Source organism: Poecile atricapillus, chromosome W (genome assembly GCF_030490865.1).
Source record: "Poecile atricapillus isolate bPoeAtr1 chromosome W, bPoeAtr1.hap1, whole genome shotgun sequence".
NCBI classification, from domain to species: Eukaryota; Metazoa; Chordata; class Aves; order Passeriformes; family Paridae; genus Poecile; species Poecile atricapillus.
This window is the reverse complement of record NC_081288.1, coordinates 46,607,022-46,622,774: the sequence shown is the minus strand read 5'-3', so window position 1 is coordinate 46,622,774 and position 15,753 is coordinate 46,607,022. Positions and strand designations below refer to the sequence as shown.

The window sequence follows — 15,753 nt, the reverse complement described above, 5'->3', positions numbered from 1 at the left end:
GAAAAATTTGGTATCTAAAGCAGTAATTACACAAATCTACACTTTCTCTGTCACCTGTTGTCAGTCTGACTCAGGTTTTGTTTTTTAGCAGTTTGATTATTGTTTCCAGTAAATCTCCATATTTCTACAGATTGCTTCCTTTGGCAGTTCTGCTTTTGGAATGAAAGATTTAGCTGTACTAAACACACTTTCTTTATAATTTTATTTCAGTTATCTAGAAAAGTATGAAAAAGTCCATCATTTTGGGGAGGAGGATGATGAGGTACAACCAGGAAATCCAAAGCCACAACTTCCTATTGGTGCAATTCCAACTTCCTATAACTACCAGCAACACAGCGTGTCAGGTAAATTCTTGAGGGTAAAAATGCTATTTTCTTTGTGTGTGTGCATTTTTTTTTTATTTTTTTTTTGGATAGGCTACAGAAATAGTGTGTAGATAAATTTGAATATTATTTAAACTGTCAAATCTATACGACTCTCAAATGATTAGTTTAATATACTCAAAAATCTTTCCACTATGAACCACATCAAAACAGATATTAAAATCCGTAAGCTGTTTCTCTTCTTTACAAATATTATCCTTGCTAATTAGTAGAGCTGTGTAGTTACTTGTCTTGAAAAAAAATTATCTTGAAAATTCACAGTGTGTTTCTTTCAATCTCTCATTTTCTCCACAAATACCTGAATTGAGCCTACAATTAGTTAAGCTTTAAATTAGAAGCTGGTGGACTTTGTGGAATAGACGTGTAATTTGTTGTGTAGAAATTCACTTCAAATTGTGTTACAATTCCATTCTGCTTTAATTAAAGCTTGTGTTCTGTAAGCTTTTCTCTGGGAGAATATACTGTAGTATTGTGTTCTGGAGGTGGCAGAGGAAGTGATACCTAACTAGAAAGATACACAGCAAAGTGGAATGGGTTCCACTTTTTGGCCAGACAAAAAATATGTTGAATCCTATAAAAACTTGCTAAAATCTGCAATAATTTATAAACAAACTTTTTCAGAATTCTTACTTATGAAAATATTGCTTAATGTATTGTTTCAAGATTAATGAGTGTAGCTGAAAATGTTGTTTTTTTTTAATTTAGATTATCTTCGTCAAAGCTATGGGCTGTCTATGGACTTAAACTCACCAAATGACTATAATAAGTTGGTGCTTTCACTGTTATCTGGACTCCCAAATGAAGTGGACTTTGCAATTAATGTGTGTACTCTTCTTTCAAATGAAAGCAAGCATGTTATGCAGCTGGAAAAGGACCCTAAAATCATCACTTTACTGCTTGCAAATGCTGGGGTGTTTGATGACAGTAAGTATATACATTTTTGCAACAGAAAGATGCTGTTGTAGCATCTTTCACAACTCGTGATAATTAAAATGGTAATAACTTACTTCATGGTAATGTATCTAGTTTTTCTCTTTACCTTGTCAACAATTACAGGTTTTATCAAATGTTACAAATACCTTTTAAGTTAGGTAATTAGAAAATGTATTTAATGCTTTAGTGAAATGTAAGAATTAGTTTTTTGATAGTAAAATTAAATTGTTCAGGATACTGAATTTACAGCACTGAATTTCCATCTGATTGTAGTATATTACTGTTTCCTTTTGAGTTTGTAGGACCATGCTGACTTTCCATAATTCTTTTTTAATGGCAGTTGCAGATTTAAAAATTAAGAAAAGGTTCGCTGAAAACAGTGACTTGCTGACATTTTTGTCCTGATACTTCACTACACATTTAACTGTAGTGAAATTCAGAATATAAAACTCAAAGGAGAAAAATCTGAACCTGATTTTCAGAATTACTTAATGTGTTAGCACATAAATATCAAAAGAGAGTTGATTCTTCTGATTTTTTCATTGTGAAAAAAATGCCTCCGTGCCTAATTATTCCTTGTTAATGTCTTCCTGTCAAGAGAGGAGCAAAACATAAGTTAACCTAAACCACTGTAAAATCATAACAGCATAGCTTTTATCTTAGGGTGGTGAGGAGGAAGTATTTACCAGGTTTATGTGCTGGGGCTTTTTGGTTGTTTGGTGGTTTTTTGGTTTGTTTGTTTGGGGGTTTGTTTGTTTTGGTTTTGTTTGTTTGTGATTGGTTGGTTTGTTTATTTTGCTGGGTTTTTGGTTTTGTGGTTGGTTTCTTGGTTTTTTGGGTTTTTTTTATACTGAAATTCAGAAATTAGCTCTAAAAAATTGCTCAAATGAGCCTTTTCAGCCAAGCATAACGAAGTCTGATAATACAGATGATCATATTTGTTTGAGAATAAATCTACTTTGCATGTGTAAGCATAAACACAGTATGGTATGTCAAAGGTTCTGTTTTAAAATTCTAGGGAAGAACCAGTGTTAGACCCTGTATATGGTTTAGTTGGTTTTTTTAATCATTGATTAACCGATCAATGATTTGTAGTGTCCCTCTTCTCCCCCCAGTATTGCATTAGTCCTCCAGCTTCTCTCGTGCTCTTTTAATTTGTACATTTTTCAGTGTCCTTCAGGTATGGTTAGACCTTGGTCATTTAGTGTTTGCATCTAGTCCAGTCACAAGAGCTTAAAAAAGAAAATATTTGTAAGGAAGCTAAAGGGAAACTAGTCCTCCATATGATTCCAGAATGCTTGCTCTCTAGATTTTTGAGGTTACTATCACTCCCCTGTTCTTCTGATGAAACTTCAATTGATTTAGGAATTTGCAAATAATTTGAGTGTTACATTGCTATTTACGGAGTTTTTTTTTTATATTGTAGGGGTAGACAGTGTTTTCTGGAGTTTTTAAATTGAAGAACAGATTTATTCCATAGCTCATCTGCATTTGTGTTTTTTGAAAAATATTTGAGGTGAAGCTGAGAGGAATGATGAGCATGTAATGAACTCACTCTTTTCATTCCCTGGGAATAACTTCATTTTTATATTACATGATTATGTCTTTTTCTGGATAAATCCAGGGAAATGTCCTAGCAGCGTTAGGAGGACTAATTGGGAAAAATGGGGGGAAGAAACAGCAGGGGTATATTTATTTATTTTTGAAGCATGAAACTTCAATTTGAAATACTTACATGGTTTTATAGTATAAATAATAAAGGTAAATCTGTCAGGTTTCATGATTAAATGAATTCTCTAATTAGCAAATTCAGGCATTATGAAAATACTATCACAGTAATTTCAGGTGGCAGTAAAAAATAGCTGATCAACTTCATATAATACAGATTCTAAATTTTTCTTGTCTATAATTAAGATTTTGTGATTGTTGTTATTTATAATTCAGTGTTTTTAGGTAAAATATGTCATTAGCTTCCGTCCTGTCCCCTCCTAAACTTCAAGATGACAGTTGGATTGCAGATCAGGGGGCAGCCCCAGGGGTTTGGGGGTTATATAGTATATTCAGCTTGGAGAGCTGTATAAAGCTTTGGTTTGGATTCTGTGAATTGAAAGATGATGTGGTCTTGGAATTGAGATTTGTAGCACTTTTTACAAAATAAGCAAAGATCATGAGCCAAAATGTTTAACTTAAATGTGTTATTCATTACAGAACTATTGCAAGACAGATTTTATTTTTGGATTGACTCAGCATTTGAATCAGATTGACTGAGTCTTAGCTGCTTTCAAGGAGTGATGATTACAAAAGCTGTGGTGGTGTCTCCATCAAACCATCAAACAGCCAAAAACATCCATTACTGGTCTTGGTTAAATATTGAGTTTGAATTGAATGCTGTCAAAATCTTACTACCGTTAAGTTTTTTTAGAAAACATATGTGGGAATTTGTTTAACTACTTGCAGTAGTGTTTGTGCTTACACTGTGCGTGGAAGACAGTTCTTGATGTGAAGGTGAAAATAGAGCAGTCATCTTGACTCTTGGAAAAGAGCTGTGGAAAAGTTTCCCCTGTGTTTTTTTTTACAGGACTCCCAAACTAGCCCTTTCTTTATGCCTCCTTACTCCCAATTTTTACTGTAAAACTGCAGTAGCTATTAATTAAATGACAATTGACATTTCAGCTGGTTTATGCAGTATTTTTTAAGATTAAAAGGAAACACTAGAAGAGTCTATAGTGCTCTTGAATCTTAATTTAGTTTATGGATTATAAAAAATGTTCATTATTTTACTAAATTATGCTCTTTTGTGCTTAAAGCTTTAGGATCATTTTCTGCTGTATTTGGAGAAGAGTGGAAGGAGAAAACTGATAGAGATTTTGTTAAGGTAATTCAAAAATTACTAAAATAATTTTTTACTGCATATGGTGGGTATCAAATCCTTTAAAAATATTGAAAATTCTAAGATACACTATCACATGTCCTTAAAATGAATCTCAGCTTCATTCCTTTGGTTTAAATATAATAGGATACTATGTCACCATTGTCATAAATGATTGGATAAGTAGGAAGAAGTGTATTAAGAAAAAAACAGTATAGGAGAATGAACAAAGGTTTCCATGTTTCTTTTATAAGGACATTAATATGTGTGAAGAAAAGGAATATTGGGCAATGTGTTTACCAAGAGGCAACAGTGCTGTTTTGGATTTTGTTTTAAACTGCAATGATCAGTAAAGGAACATTCTGAATTATAAAAATGGATACCACTATATAAGAAGCATATGAGAAATACTTTAATAGGTTAGCAATGCTGCACATTTGTTTCAGTTAAACTACTTGAATAAACTACTTTTTTAATCTTTCCACTAGAGGGCATGAGCTACTGTACAAGCAGTGAAAAGAAGTAAAAATAGAACTGAAGTTTCTTTGTCCAAATGGTTATTTATTCTAGATGAACTTTTTTAGATGAATAAGAGCATGAATTATAGCTGAAAGAGATTTGATATTTCAGTGTATTTACTATGATACGCAATTTCTTTGAATTGAATTACAGGTAATGATTTAGGTGGCTAAAACAGAAGAAAGCTAGATTAAAATATATTTGGATACCTTATGCTTTTTATTAAAGAAAAATGTGAAGAGTTAATCTTCTGAGCTACTTATGAAGCCAGGTTTCTGCTCAATTCAGTAATTGTTTCGTATACTGAACTATCTTACCAGTATTACAGAAAAATATTTGTTGGGAGCCTTCTCCATTTATCTTTTGTTTTATTTTTATGTAACTCAGTTTGGGAACAAGCTAGACCATAGTAGTTTTAGTTAATTGATAAGTATTGTTGAAGTACCAATGTACAGATTCCCTAATCAAAACTTCCTAAGTAAACTTAAAGAAAGCTAAGCTCTCATATTTGTGAGTCTGTGGACTTGAAAATGTAATACAAATGTCTCAAACTTAAGTGTAAAAATTAATGTTTCATAATCTTCAAAATTTCCCTTTTTCACTGAAAAAATATGTCCAGAATACTGTAGGTTGTGGGTTGGTTTGTTTGTTTGTTTGTTTTTTTGAAGCACTTAGCACTTCTGTGTTGACTTCACTCTAAGCTGTCACAGACTGTTGCTGATCTATAGCAGCAACAAGCACCATGCCTAGATCTGTAAACATCTAAAATTATACTGTATTCTAATTTATTACATATTCATTAATTATATAAATTTAAGTAATTGTTATAAGGACAGGTGGTTCTCATAAATGTTTTAGCAAACTTTTGAGTAGAACCACTGTAACTGCAGTAAGGTTTACTAATAAAAATCTTGGATGCTCTCCAAGATGTATTTTTGGACATTACAACATATATAGTACCACTCTGTAGTGAAATACTGCTGACATCATGTCAGAAATACTCAGAAAGCATGTGAAAAACTTAACATCAGATGTAAAAGTATCTGTAATGTCAAGAATTCAGATTTTTCAGAGTATTTCACTGCAAGCATTTGTTTGACCTTACTACTGGAAGTAATGTATTTTGTATTGCAGCTGTGGTTGTGTCAAAACTCTCTCCTGTGTAGGAGAAAGATACTTGGTTGTCAGCATAGAGATTGTGTGTCTGGTTTTGGTGTTTGCTTTGGTGTTTTCTTTAAATGTGCTTTTGCTTTTTTAAGAAAAAAGAATGGCTATTAAGTAAGTTACTCCTTTCACCATTCATATAATAATTTTAAAAATATTTTTTGTTTGTTTGTTCATTTTGGTGCTAGTTGTGTCCTCCAGTATCACTGCTGTGTCAGTTGAAGGTGAAAATGAAAAACAGTGTATTTCTTTATTATAAACTTAAAGGGAATCAATTTCTTTTCTTTTTTTCTTTCCTTTCTCCCCAGTCCTTACTGCATTATAAAAAATTGTTCAGACAATTTGTATTTTTCATTATCTTACCTGGATCAGGACATATTTTCTCACTTTTTACAGACTTACTTCTAAATTGAATCAAATGGTTTTACTAGTCAGTGAATCTGTTCCATTAATTGTCCAAATTTGAGTATTATTTAAGTTGAACCTGCTGTTATTTCTTACAGCTATGTTAATTTGTCACATTCTCCACTCTTGATTTTTCCTGGTGCTGCCAATAAGCTTAAATGTCTAGTTAGTTGTAATGACTGTGTGTCCTTACTTAAGGATTGGAACAGCTGGCATTTAGCCAGTCATCTTGTATCTCTCCTTGTTTTTGTTGTCCCCGTCCACAAGCTCTGATGGCATCCTGTTCAGATGTTTTCTCCTCTGCTCTGGAAACTTTCCTGTTTTTGACTGTTTGACTTAGCTTTGAATAAGATTCCCATTTTTGACAGTTTGACACAGCCTCACGTTACCAAGGTTCTCTTGTGAGGATAGTTCGCTTTCAAGAGTGATTTCTTTATGTAGTATGTTTATAATCTGGTAGATTTAGCTGTTTTCCCAGGTATTTCTTTAGCAGCTGCTCAGAGTCTGATGTGTAGTGTATGAAAAATTGCGTTAACACTTCTTCATGCACTGTTCCTATCTGTTTACTTCAGTCAAAAGATTGGCATTTCATGTTCTTGGACTTCTTGAGGCCTCCTCTAGCTGTAGAGTTCCAAAATCCACATATATGCTGTTTTTACACCTTACTTACTTCTCTGATTGTCTTCTTTATTTTGTGATTTATTTTTTTTTATTTTGTTGCCCAACTCCTTCTTCTTTGTATAAATTTAGGTTTTTTTTATTTACTCTGCATTTATCCCCTGAATCTTTCTCAGATACTGTGCAGAGAGTGTCTTTATGCTCTTAAATACCTGAAATACTTTTCAAACATCACTTTGCTTGTCTCTCACAGTAATCTGTCAAGCTGACTTGACTCCAATTGCTCTTGTATTTTTCTTGGACAATAAGTAGTCATACCATTGCTACATTATGTTTTGTGTACTCAAATGTCCATTGCTTTTATGGGCAGTCATTTGGTTGATCTAATTTGCAATGAATTCTGTGTAATCCTTTGCATTTTTTTCCAAAGGAACTTGCCTACTGACAGTGATCAGACTGTGAATATGAATCAAGTTCTTTACCTTTGTGCATTATGTCTTAGCATCTGGGTGTTATGTAGTTAAGCACTGTTTGGTTGCTTCCAGGTTTCAGCTTTATGTTTCTATTAGTAGTCCATGATTTAAATGTACATATAGGAATAAGTAGTGATAAAGACCTTTACTTTTGCACCCTGTCATGCTTACTTCTATTAATATGTAGTATTAGATTGCAGCTATCCTTCATAGTAGGTAATAAATAACTGCTTGTAATGCGGCACTAATTTTTTGTTGCCTTTGTGCTATGTGTTTTTCAAATGAATGCCCAGAAAGCTTCATTATTTTTTTCCATTTTTGCTGTTCCTTTGGGGAAAAAAAAATTGTCATGTTTCACCTGTTCCCTTGTAACAGAATTTTGCCTGCATGCCTTCATCTTCTGTGGCTCTTGGTTTGTAGCTTCAATATTAATTAGAAAAATCTATTTGTCGCAAACAGTAAGAAGTTAGGACCTTTTTTTTGCTGTTCTTGTCTTTGCTAAAATGAGGTAATAATCCTTTTTGTGCAAGTAAATCCTCTTTCCTAAACAGTACTTGGACGCCATTTAGCAACATTGCAGTGAAAATAAAATTCTTTCCCTTCCAATTTAGAAAATCTGTAGTATTGTATTTATCAAGAAAATAGTAGTGTCAAGCTTGGTATGAATGCTGTAATTTAGTAATTACATTTGCATAGCAAAATTTCTCCTGCTGTTCAGCTGGTTGTACTTCCCATCTTTCCCTTTTTATCCAGATTTATTGGTGGTTTTATTCTGTGATTATAGTCAAAAGAGGAGTAGTATTTCATTAGTGAGTCAAAGAAATGTAAAATTTTTATTAGTCAAAGGAAGGTTTATATCTTTCTTCAGATATACACATTAGAATGCATGTATCATTATATATTTCTATATTATTATGCATCACAATATGTCTTTTTATTAGCTTGCAAACCTTAATTCCTTGATTAATTCTTGAATTTCAACAAGACTAGCAACAAAACAACCATTTATAGACAAGACCATAAATTTGTAAACTAATTTGAATTCCTGTCTGCTGAAGTGTTTTGCTTTGGTTATATTTATAGGTTTGGGTTTTTTTGTGATGGTGGTGGTTGTTTCTTTTTATTGTGTTATGATGAGGTAGGATACACAACAGCAGCTTTAAAAAGTCTATCCAAATAGCAACTTCTTGCAGGACTCATAAGATCTACTGAGACTAGGAGGAGTTACCTTATTCTAGCTTGTTTGTAGGGGATGAAGGAGGATGAGCTGTACTTTTTTTCCATTTGTAATTGCTGTATTTCTAATGGTGTATGGAAAATTGCCCGATAGTTTCAGTATGTGCTTCAGCAAAGCACTTCTTTGGCAGTATTGGTTGATCATGACCACATACTTCTGGTGCTTGAACGGAAGAGTTTCTTAGTGTAAAGTACTGAACGTCGTGCAGTCATCACTTCTGGTTACTATCAAATGAATCAAGGTACTAGGAAATTTTTAAAGAACAATTATTTTAATATTATTTTAATATTTTAACATGATAGAAATAAAAGTAGTTAATATTTAAAGAAGTAGCTCCTAGAAATTAAGTATTTTTAATTCTTTCTTCAGTTTTGGAAGGATATTGTTGAGGATATTGAAGTTCGTGATCTAATTTCTGACAGAAGCAAATCTCAAGGTGAGACATCTTGACTAATCTTTATACATGCATGTTGGTAAATGGAGCAATGGAAGGACTAAAATTTATTTATTTACTTCATAGATATTCCATCAGAAGAATGGATTTGGGAATCCTTATTTCATCCACCTCGCAAATTGGGCATTAATGATATTGAAGGGCAGCGGGTACTTCAGATAGCAGTGATTTTAAGAAATCTTTCTTTTGAAGAGGGAAATGTTAAACTTCTGGCAGCTAATCGTACTTGTCTTCGGTTCCTGCTACTCTCTGCTCACAGTCACTTTATTTCTCTACGGCAGTTGGGACTTGACACGCTGGGAAATATTGCAGCAGAGGTAATGTGCTTTCAAACAGAATAATTCAAATATAAATTGATAAAAGCAGTAGTGTTAGTGACATGATTTTTTTTTTTCCCTTTATCATTGGATGGAGAATGAAATAAATTATTCTTTGAATTTGTAATTAGAAATTTGGAAACAAATGTTCAGAGCCAAAACTAAAATACGGCTGTTATGTGTCAGTTTTCTAAAATAGAATCACATGAAGAAGACTGATGATGTAGGGAGATAGAAGATATTCATAGTGTATAATTTTCAGTTTAGTTTCCCAGAGAGAAGAAAAGAATTTGTTACGTTCTGCAGTCTGTGTGCTAGCTTCTTCACTTCATAATTATAACCTTCAGTCATAACTTCAAAATAGTATGTTTAAGAAAGAGGGTTGTAGAGAATTTTATGTCCTGTGTACTGTACTTTGTGTAAACTAGTCATATGCCACAGGGTACACTGCCAGAATCACGTGAGGCATCTCTCTCTCTCTTTCTTTTTTTGAGAAGTTTGAATGTTATATATTTCTGTATGTCATATTATTGTGCAGAAAATTATATAGATTTTATAGGTAGTATATTTAGATAGTCCTTATATTTTTAAATATAGCATATAAATTTAAGTAAAATGGGTACTACTGGAGAATAAGAGTGGAAGTATTGGTCCACTACTATGTACTGAAGGAAAAGATGTTTTTCATTTACCATGTACCCAACTTCTTTTGAATGAGAAAGAATGTTACTTATGTTTGAGATCTCTAATTGAGAAGCAGAAGTAGAAATAAGACTAATGACTGGGGTAGCATTTGGGAAGGAGTACTTGTTGTTATTCAAGTTCTGGTCTTTGTTAGATATTAGAATCCATTTGTGTATACTGTTGACTGCCTGAGAATAAAGTTATTTTCCTTATTCTGAGCACTGGAAGGTGTAAATTAGATTGCTGCTTGAGAGCAGAAAAGGAGGAGGGGGCTCAAAATGCTAGGTACAATCAAAAGTTCACAGGGTTCAGTTTTTATGAACACAAGTGTAATATGTGTTTGCTGCACTTAAATGCTTCTGAATATTTTATTTTAATAAGCAGATTTAAGTATTTGAACCATTAGCACTATGTGGATAGTGTTAGTAATTTTTTTTCCTTCTCATCAGCTTCTTTTGGATCCTGTTGATTTCAAAACTACTCATCTAATGTTCCACACAGTTACAAAATGCCTCATGTCAAGGGATAGATTTTTAAAAATGAGAGGTAAGATCTCTAGCTATTCTTGTTATTGTATCAGAATTGTAATTATTGCTGTTTAAAACTATCTTGTATTTCTTCTTCAGGCATGGAAATCTTGGCAAATCTTTGTAAGGCTGAAGATAATGGTGTCTTAATTTGTGAATATGTGGATCAAGATTCCTATAAAGAGATCATATGTCATCTCACACTACCAGATGTGCTGCTTGTAATCTCAGCACTTGAGGTGCTATACATGCTCACAGAAATGGGAGAAGTGGCCTGCTCAAAGATTGCTAAAGTAGAGAAGAGCATAGGTAAGGGAGAAGCAAAATCTATTCCTTCTCTTGCTCATGTAAGAAAAAAAGGCTTAACCACTGACCATGACATATTCTTAAAAATGTGTCTTGCTTGTTTGTGTGTATGAGCACACAGCATGGGGATGGAATTTACTAAAGTTATTCATTGTGTCCTCGAGGAATTGATGATGCTACAAATTCTGAAGTCTTTTTAATGCCATTAAGTGTGCTTAAAAAAACCAAACAAACCTACAGAAGCATGCAAAGACTAGTTTCCTTTCAACACATGGCAATTTTAAAGCAAATGTTCTAACAGCATTTGTCTTGTCCTAATGTCATTGTTGGTTTTGCATTCAATACTTTAGATACATTAGTATGTCTGGTTTCTATGGACATCCAGATGTTTGGACCTGATGCTCTTACTGCTGTAAAGCTCATTGAACATCAGTGTGTTAGCCAGCAAGGAATACTTGATGTCAGACCACAGGTAATGGATCATGGTTCTTCACAGGCCCATGCAACAGGTGTCCCAGGTGAGTATCACTGCAAGAGAACACACTGTTCTATAAAATATCCTATATGATCTTTATCTTCTCTAGATTTCTGATAAGTTTACATAAGTATAACATTATGCATAACATATGTATCTTTTTCAAACACTTGCTCATGAAGCAAATATGCTGTTAGCCAAAGCTGTGTTAATCAAAACTGCTGTAAAACAAGCTTCAAAAGAATTTTAATGTTTTTCAGTTGGTAATTTGAAAATTCTCTGAAAGTTACATGCATTGCTTATTTTAACTTGTTCTGTGGGAAGAAAAAGTACCCATTCTAGATTGTTCCCACAATTTTCAGAGAATTAGAGGTCCATTTTATATTGTGTTTTACACTGGATATTATTTGGCAGTAATATACAGTATTTGGTAGAATTGCAGAGATAAGATGAGATAGACTGACTCTTGAAGGTTCTAAACAGAACTTTCTTGTTATGTGAACCAAATTGTAACTTTTCTTAGGAGGTTACTGAGAAAGAACCATTGCAGCAGACACTGGTTTGCATGTCTAAGTGTGATAATTCTGGAATGGGTTTAGATACCACAGCAAAAAAGACTGGGAGAGAATGTAACCAAGGGGGTGAAAAAAAAGTGAATAGGTTGAGCTGATGCAAATCCTTTGCATTATATTTGCATCCACTTACGAATTGGAAAAATAATTGCTGTGTATTTGTGCCTGTTTTGGTGGAGTATTGTACCACTTTAAAATCACGCTCAGTACTTTAAAGTACTGAGATCATGAATCTGGAAGCAGCCATTCACTAGGCGCAGACCTCATGATTGCCCTTGAGTGGTGACTCTGGCCCTGGCAAGCCCTGCTTCACTTTGGTAAACCATGGTGCAGATCTGTAGTCTGCTCTGGGGACCTTCTTGACTTGTCTTAGCTGGATACATCCTTGCTGACAAACATAGGAGAAACAGTGGATGTCATGAAGTGCTTCGTTCAGGAGGACAAAAAACATTTCAGCAAGTTTTGGTTTTTTTTCTTCCCCGCATCCTTTACAGCCTCTAGGACAGCACCACACGTTGCTCCACCTCCAGGAATAGTAGAAATAGACAGTGAGAAATTTGCATGTCAATGGTAAGTGTATAGTTCTATTCAAATACATTAATGAAGGAGAAACACAAAGAAAAATACTGAATTCATGTATGACAGAATTTTCTAGTTTGCTTCTCTTTACTGGTAGACTAATTTTTCTGAAAAGTGTAAACCAAATCCATTCTGTCATTGCTTTGAAGAAGTATGAAAGCAAATCTCAACCAGAATATTCAGTCTTTGCCTGTTGATCCATGAAATTAGTTGTTTTTTCTCTTAAGACAGAATTTCATTTGATTTTTAACTCTGATCTTGATTTAATTTATTTTTTAAATTGTCAAGCAGCATTACCTGTTTCACAGATGTTTTCATCTGCTAATGTGTTGCTGTATTACTGAATCAATATAAAAGTAATTATCAAATTATGAAGTGAGGCGCTGCAAAACTCACATGATTGTTGTGAACCTCAAGTTAACGAAGATCAAAGTCTTTTCCATTCAAATTCTCTTGCTTTCAACTAGTATTATTGTCAGATACTTAGAGAAAAACTGTCTGCTGTGGTTCTTATGTAGACTGTGGGTGATCTTTCTGAATTATTTGTCTTAGGTAAATCAACTCACATTCTAAGTATTTGTATTAATTGATTCCTGATGGGCCTTTTCACCTCTGCTCCTTCACACCTCGGATGTTCATCTTCAGTCATACTGAGGAGACGAGCACCTTCCAGATAAAGTGGCTGGAATTTACAAAGCTTAGTGGTTTAGGTTATCATGAAGTTATACTTTCAGCAGAGCTTCAGTTGTATGGGGGGAAATACTGCAGATTTTTATGGTCAGCTGATGTTTCCATGCTTCTCTTTGCACACTGCAAAGTATTATTAACCATAATAATTAACTGCTGAAAGATCGAGGAATTTCACATTTAGGCATTTGAACAGGGATACCTGGAACTGGACTCTCTCTGCAGGTCACATTAGCAAACTTAGATTGATGTACATTTTCATGGTATGCTTTAGTCATTGCTTCCTACTTAGAGAAATGGGAAAATTAGTAAATCATAGCAGTAGAATTTAGTTACTGTCTCTTGAAAGCAGCAAAAAGACAAGGTATTTAAGCTGACCTTCCTGGATGTATTACTAGACAGCTTAGATTCAGTAGGAGGTAAGTGCAGTGATAGTAAAGTACTGATCACAGATCTCATTTCACAATTTTAAGTTCTGAACATCTCCAGTTTGCTGGTGTGTCAGCCTAATATGACATATCCAACTGGACAGTCACTTGTCCAATATGCCAAATTTAATTAATACCTTAACTTTCTGTTAATACAACGTAATCTCAGTTTTTGTAATAATAAAATTCTAACAACTGCAGGAGAAATGGTACTTAATCTTTATGAGAGAACACAATTAAAAGAATGTAATCATAGGCTTTTCATCTAGTTACATTTGGAGTGTAGGGCTCTACAAAGGAGAATGCATTGTAGTTTTCCAGAATGTTAGCACCATATAATAAATGCTGACAACTAAAATATTTCTTTTATTCTCATGCCAATATTTGAGTACTTAGTGAGAGTTGTTACTTGCCTCTGTTTGCTGCTGGGGATGAACAGTCCTTTTGTCTCTAAGTGGATCTAAGAGAAATAAAATTAAACTGATAGAAGATATTTCCTTTTCTCACAGCTTCCTGTGAGGTTATAGGTTAGATAGTCTGTGGACTTGTGGAGAGTCTTTAGGAGATAAAAATACTTTTCACTGCTTAGTGAATATTAGATATACAAACATTGATTTACGATAAAAATTTGTGATGAAGAATTAGTTAGCTTTCAGCCCATCTTTTGTGGAAGTAGAATCATTAAGGAATAAGAATAGAGCTGTGGGGATGAGGCCCAACAAACTATGCATTCTTATTTGTTTTTGCAGAATATACAATAAAAAAGGCATAGGTGGAGACAATTTTCTATAAATAATACATATATAACTATGTAAATATATATACATATATGTATGCTTATATAAATAAAAGCATGTAAAACTGACTGCAAGTGTTAGGGGTCCAGTGTGTTGATTCATAAGCAGTGAGAAGGAGAAAGGGTAGAACAGACATCTGACAAAACAATATACTAAAATGCTGTTTTCCATGTTGCTGGCAGATCTCAAAAGTCTGTGATACAGACTGAAGGATTTTAACAACCCCTTTAAAAGTACTCTCAGTATTTTGCTTCATAGTTTATTTTTTCCATCTTCAGGTTGAATGCCCATTTTGAAGTGAACCTTGATTGCTCTGTCTCTCGAGCAGAAATGTACTCTGAATACCTCTCTACTTGTAGTAAATTAGCTCGAGGTGGAATCCTAACATCAACTGGATTTTATAAATGCCTGCGGTAAGACAAGAATTTATGCAGCAGTAAAGAAGCAATTGTATGTTCTTAAAACTAAGCAGTAGCTTTAGATTTCTTTGAGAAAAAATCTACTGAGTTGAAAGACATCCAGTTTTGGAATTTTAATTGAAACAAATTAGTTTAGAGTTTGTTTAATTTTATTACATTCTATTTCAAGATCTTTGAATGGGTTCCTTCTCTGCATCTAGTCCTTCTGATTCTTTCTGAAGTAGTTTTTTTGAGATCTTGTAATTTTTGCTTAGGTTGTATGACATCTCACCCATCTAGGGGAACCTGCTAATCCTCAGTGATGAACACTCACATGCTATTGGGAAATCCTGCTGTGTTGTAAAGATGCAGGCATTCCTTCTATTACTCTGCACACAAGAGCAGTTAGGTAAAGTAAAAACATTGCAAGAGGGTTGAGTTACTGTGTTTATTAACATGGATTTATGTTGTGTTTGACAGAACTGTCTTTCCAAATCATACAGTGAAGAGAGTAGAAGATCCAAGTAACAATGGTCAAGCACATATACATGTGGTAGGAGTGAAAAGGAGAGCTATACCGCTTCCCATTCAGATGTACTATCAGCAGCCACCAACTTCGTCTACCCCAGTTGTCCGGGTTGATTCAATTCCTGATGTGTCTTCGTCTCCTTTGCCAGCAGGTTTTTAAATTAATTATGTATAAAGTATTTTGCATTGATCCTGAAACCATAAAAAAAGCCAGAAGTTTTTGAACATAGCTTGAAAGTGTTAGAAGTTGAGGCCACATGTTTTGGGTTTATTCAGTAATGTTGGGAATAGTATTGTAGTATTTCCTTGCATGCCATTCTAGTCTTTGACATGTAACCCATAAGCTTTCCTGTCAGCAGACAAGCCATTGTTGCTGCATCATTAATTCAGACTCTGTAGA

At 33.9% G+C, this 15,753-nt stretch overlaps 1 protein-coding gene across 2 annotated transcripts in view; it reads left to right on the top strand.

Moving 5' to 3' along the window:
• Nucleotides 1-15,753, top strand: part of LOC131591838 (AT-rich interactive domain-containing protein 2-like) — a 93,993-nt gene that overhangs the window by 54,323 nt on the left and 23,917 nt on the right. For both annotated transcript variants that reach the window (XM_058862935.1, XM_058862934.1), the window contains 11 exons: nt 211-344; nt 1,089-1,307; nt 4,124-4,191; nt 8,971-9,037; nt 9,122-9,372; nt 10,506-10,602; nt 10,683-10,892; nt 11,240-11,407; nt 12,431-12,506; nt 14,706-14,840; nt 15,306-15,505. In XM_058862935.1, the coding sequence (XP_058718918.1) occupies nt 211-344; nt 1,089-1,307; nt 4,124-4,191; nt 8,971-9,037; nt 9,122-9,372; nt 10,506-10,602; nt 10,683-10,892; nt 11,240-11,407; nt 12,431-12,506; nt 14,706-14,840; nt 15,306-15,505 (1,625 nt within the window). The remainder of the gene's footprint in view (nt 1-210; nt 345-1,088; nt 1,308-4,123; nt 4,192-8,970; nt 9,038-9,121; nt 9,373-10,505; nt 10,603-10,682; nt 10,893-11,239; nt 11,408-12,430; nt 12,507-14,705; nt 14,841-15,305; nt 15,506-15,753) is intronic.